General features: G+C 30.5%; 1 protein-coding gene across 20 annotated transcripts in view; it reads right to left on the bottom strand.

Moving 5' to 3' along the window:
- Positions 1-3,912, bottom strand: part of LOC106470312 (cytoplasmic dynein 1 intermediate chain 2-like) — a 58,719-nt gene extending 54,807 nt beyond the window's left edge. For 12 of the 20 annotated variants that reach the window (XM_022398916.1, XM_022398918.1, XM_022398922.1 and 9 more), the window contains exons 1-2: positions 3,589-3,912; positions 1,507-1,603 (exon numbers count right to left, since the gene is read on the bottom strand). In XM_022398916.1, the coding sequence (XP_022254624.1) occupies positions 1,507-1,603; positions 3,589-3,684 (193 nt within the window). In that variant the 5' untranslated portion in view covers positions 3,685-3,912. The remainder of the gene's footprint in view (positions 1-1,506; positions 1,604-3,588) is intronic. The other 8 variants (XM_022398928.1, XM_022398930.1, XM_022398933.1 and 5 more) reach the window with 1 other exon arrangement.
- Positions 3,913-5,578: the final 1,666 nt, after the last annotated feature.

Here is a 5,578-nt window from a genome sequence, read left to right as displayed (position 1 = left end):
ATATATATATATATATATATATGACTACCGCATATCTAGTAGCCTCTCGAGACTTCAGGAAGGGATGTGAACGTTCGAGAAGCACATGACGTGTTACTAGCGTCACGTGACCTCCACTGTCGTAACAGCAGTTTATAACAAACAGGTAGGGGAAAAAAAATTAAAATTTTAACAGAAAGCAGGGATTGTTGGTTATTCATAGAATTGCTATAAGAAGTATCCAAAATAAAATAAATGCAGGAATAGTTGGACAGATTTTAAAATGATTTTCAATTCCTAATTTGGTTGGCATTGTGATCTGTATAGCTAAATGAAGCAGTCAAAATTTGCCAACTAAAGAAGGAATTGAAAATCGTCTTCAAATCTATCCAACTAGTATCACTTTACTTGTTTGTGTACATTTTATTGCAGCATTTATTTTGTTTTGGATACTTCTTATAGCAATTCTACAAATAACCAATGATTCATACTTTCCTGTTTATTTGTTCAGTTTTTATATGTCCATGGAATGAACACAACATCTATAAATTTCAGTATAGCTATATCCCTGATAGCTATAACTTTTACAAATTTATAAAATGTAATCCTTACTTTGGCCTACAGATATGTGTATAAAGCTGCCAAAGTAGGGAGTAAATTTTATAAATTTATGATTGTAATTTTAATTGTTGTTTCATTACTTTTTGTAGCAGGATCTTTACTTCATTCTAAAATTTATAATTTTTAATACTCTTGTGTACTTTTTATGTTAGACCTGTATAAAGTGTATACTTTACCTTTAGAAACTGTCATGTGTCTGTCCATTGATATGTAGCACCATCTATTGAGTTTAAAAGATATTTATATATGTGCATGATATATTTACTATTTATACAAAATCTATATATAATTATCAGAATATCAAAAGCAGATAGTCACAAACCAGTCAAGAATGCTGCAGACATCTTGTAACAATAGTCCAAGCCGTCTAGAGTCTAGCCCTGCTGATGTGATCAGGTAGTTAGTCAGAAGTAGACAAACTGTTTTTGAATTGTTATACTGGACCTTTTTAGCATACTTTCAGTATATATGCACACAATATATCGTAACCAATACTTTGAATGATTGGTTTTTCGCTTAGGAATTCAATTGGGTTTTCTTTGGCTCGTGAATTACTTGGAATCCTTGTCGATCCCTATTATTAAGTACTACCGTACTTAATAATCAAACTATCAAACCATATATTATGAATACTTTACAATATCTGTTGTTCATATTATGTGTACTTATTATAAGAAAGAAGTTTCTAACCAAGTTTAATTAAAACTCAGATGAAAACAATGTAATATTTTACTTGTAAAATACTGTGTTTACAATTATTATTGAAGGATACAAGCCATTCAAGCAAATATCTTTCTTCTATTGAACAATATAATTTTCTCTGTAGCATTTAGCTCTTTTAAAAAAGTTCATAAAACTAACATAATAATTACTTATCTGTAGTAAGAAGTAAATATTTTTTCTTACCATTTCCAAGTGGTATTCCAAGTGAAGACAACAATTCTTCTGTTTCAGCTCTCAAATCCTTATCTGGTTTTGTTATTCTTGTAACAATTTCTTCGTGCTATTCATGGAAAATAATAAATGATACAAACATTTCTTAAGCATTTTAAATTAATATTTTTATCAGATTTAAGAAATCAAAACCTCTGTTTTCTCCCTAAAAACATTATATTTTGCCACTGAATTCTCTCTCTCTGGCCTGAGCAAAAATTCACAGTTTTTATACAAGTCATTTAGAGAAAACAACAGTTTGTGGTGTTAAATCTATTTCATAAACATACAAATACAATAAAGCCTGTAGTGTATGGACAGTTTAATTGTTGATCAAGAAATATATATACACACTAAAAAATTTGATTATATTAAACTCCTTTATCTCATAAATATTGAAAACGTGTACCATACAAAAATAACATTATTTTACCCTTGAGTATTACCATGTTTTTTTGTTGTTTTTTTCATGTAGGACTAGCATTAAAGTACTCTTTAAATAACAGAGTTAACTATTCAGGTCTTGGGCCTTATCTCTACTGGTACAGTGGTAGAGCAGTAACCATTTATTTGAGCCAAAGGGCCTAGGTAAACAAGTATACTGTGCAACCCTCAGTCATATTTCATGATATCCTGATGTAAATGTACTGGTTTCAAACTAGTAATAGTCTCTTAAAATCAATTAATTAAAACACAATGTTATTTATGCACAATTTAATAACTTTTGTTAAAAGTCAACTTTAATAAGATTGTGAGGCTACAGCATCTCTTAGCATAAAAGACTGGGTCTGCTAAAAAACAAAAAATGCTTAACAAAAAAAGTCCCCGAAAATTAAAAAAAAAAACAAACATGATCTTTCTAATAAACGTTTCAAAGGAATATGAACTTGACACAAGTTGTTGCTGATGAAAACTCAGAAACTAAGCTTCATGAACAGGGCACCTAACTTTGATGGAAATGGGGTGGGATAAAGCACAAAGTTAAACAATCATCCATGTAAAAGTTTAAATCTATCCACGATGAACACAGTAAAAAGCTGAAATGATTTTATTAAGTACCTAACATGCAATGGACACCAAATGGTAGGGCACTCTCAACTGAAGAACCACATCTCTGTGCACAAACAGTAGAAAATAAGAACATCCTAACTGAAGTTATGGATAAAAAGTACCCATTTTTGTTGTTCAATAACAGACGTGGAAGGACAGACTGAGTTTACAAAAACTCTTCTCTATCTTGACGAGAAAAATGACAATATGAGTTCAGAGTTGAAATATCTAAAAAAGAAAGTGAATCTTCTGTGATTAAAAACCCAGAGAAGCACCTCATACTACCTTTATTATCTTCTGGATTAAGAAATATCTTCTAGATGTACAGGGAAAGAAACCCTTAGAAAGAAATGTATGAAAATATAGAGAATCATTGGTAAAGAGAGAGAGAGAAGGATTGGAAACATGAAGACCAGAGAAGAGCACTTGCTAAGCTCAAAGTTCTTCTAAAAATGAGTACATTCTGCTATTCTGTTTAATCTACTCGTACATCTGTAACATGTTTGTTGTCAAAGACCACAATCTACAAGTTCATACATTCAAATTATTGCTTCAATTTTTATTCACTATTGTACATCATATTCATCTCACCTGAAAAATATCATACTGATTAGTATGTTTCTATTATGAGTTGTTAACTTCTTTATTATCACTAACAACTGCAAAACAAAATTTACTTTCCACAAGTATCTTATGACTAATCAGAAAGTACTTTTTTATTAAAAGTGATGCTTTGGAGTAACCATGTATAATCTGTATATTGCTTCAGTTCACACCTACAATGATAGATAAAATCTCAGGTGACTTTACAATACAGTTTGTAACAGCTTTCCTTTGTAAATACTCAGTACATTGAAAAAATACAGGTACCTGTAGTGTAGTGACTCATCGCCTGAATTAGTCACACTCATAGCTGAGTCATAAAAGTGGCAGTGCCAATGGCGGGTGTACTTTTATAATTACTAAAACAAATTCACTTTAGGTTTACTTAAAGATTGGTCAAACCTCTTTTGCTTCTTTTTCTCTTCTTCTTCTTTCCTTTTCTTCTCTTATCATAGCAAGCTTCTGCTTTTTTCGTTCTAATTCTGCTCTTCGATCCATAGCAATTTGCTAGAATTTTAAATTAATCTACTACTTAATTCTACTATATATTTACAATATCAACAAAATTGCCGATCTCCTTATTCTTATTTTGTAAATTACTCACAGATTTCACAATATATATATATATTATACCGTAAGTTTAACATTTAAACATAAAATAATAATTCTTAAAGAGAATCTGACAAAACATATCCATCTTCGGTGTATACAGCATACAACTTTGACGTCATGTGTCAAACATTGGTAATCGGTGTATTGCGCCGCAACACGTTGACGTATGACGCATCTGTTATTCAATTTTTCCTAAATATATTTATGTAATCTAAATTTTATTTATAATATTACATAAATTCAACAGATTTAAGGAGTAGAGAACGTATTACTTTTTTCGAATTTTTTCCACCCTGCGGTTTTCATTTTGTATAAAATATGGACTTGCACTTTTCCTCTCTTTCCGGAATGATGTTTCCTCTAGCGCATTTTTTATCGAAAACTCAATACAGTCAAAAAAACAGAAAATATACTTCCTAGTTATTTCAGTTTTCCACTCTTATTATTACATTAATAAATTTGCAAAATGACTATTTTTATTTACAAGCGATTTAGCAACGTATCTTTATACATTTCAGTCATTATTAGATACTTCAGTATTAAAATTTATATAGAAAAATAGTGTAAACAATTGTCATTTTTTACACTTTATTCAGATAAATTCAGGGTTTTTCTAAATTTTCATAAAGGTGTTCTACATGTAATTAGGTCTTCTTGGTCAATCGAATGTCCAAAAAGATGTAAACATATACTTAGACAAATTTTTCATACTAGCTTGTATTAATTTGATTATATTGTTATGACAGCGGAAGTCAAATAGATTGAAGAGAAATAATTGAGATAATAAGAGTCAAGCGAGCAGTAGGAACCGTAAGTAAAGTATGTGAATCGCTGTGAATTATAGCGGGTGTCTATAAAAGTAGTTAAGTTTAAAGTGACTGTGGAAATTAAGTGTATTACAAAGTTTGTAACGAGAAAAGAACTTTTTACGGGAAATTATCAAACAAGCAGATACGTAACAATATGCTGCTTTTTTTTGGAGACGAGAGGGTAAGGCAACTTAGAAGGGACACACATACTTTTGCAACTCTGTATGAATTTATGGCTTGTCTCTCTTGTGTATGATTGTTTGTAATAATTTATAGCATTGGTAACAGTGGTGTATTTAACGTCGGTGCAATCGGGGCAACGCACCGATGGACCCCTCATATTGCGAATCCCCAAAGTAAGGCAGAAATTTATATACCTATAGCTGATCAGTTAGGACGGGAACCCTAAGAAAATTGCACAGAGTAGTTTGAAATGTTAAAAACGACTCTGACTGATAATCCAAGAATTGAGTTAGACTGAGCTGGGCAGTTTGGCTTAAGACTTTTGGTGTTGTGAATAAAGATTTTATTTGTGAAATTGTTTCGCTTGTCTTTTTTTTTGTTGATTGTGTTCATAAATGTTACTCTGCATAACGCTTTCAGAACTTTTTTTTCTTTTTTGCAGATACTGGTAACTAGCTGACGGATATCAGATTTCGTGATTTTATAACAGTGAATTTGAACAATTTCTAGCAGAGTTAGCTCTGAATCGTTATAACTCAAGCACATTTATTTTTATATTTCATCAGAGAGACATATTGTTTTTAAAAACAAAAAAAAACTTAAAAAGATCCGTACTTTTGATTTTAGTTACTTTTATAATGATAATAAATAAAGAATAAATATGAAAAACAAGAAATATAGTACTAACCCAATCTTCTTTTTTCTTGTCCTCAATTGTCGAGGAGAGTTAAGGCTGATTTTTTAGTGATTATAGTAAAGCACTTGACAATTTTTATTTAATTAAATAA

The sequence above is a fragment of the Limulus polyphemus genome, unplaced genomic scaffold (assembly GCF_000517525.1).
Source record: "Limulus polyphemus unplaced genomic scaffold, Limulus_polyphemus-2.1.2 Scaffold3936, whole genome shotgun sequence".
In the NCBI taxonomy this organism is placed as follows: Eukaryota; Metazoa; Arthropoda; class Merostomata; order Xiphosura; family Limulidae; genus Limulus; species Limulus polyphemus.
This window is presented reverse-complemented; position numbering and strand designations above follow the sequence as displayed.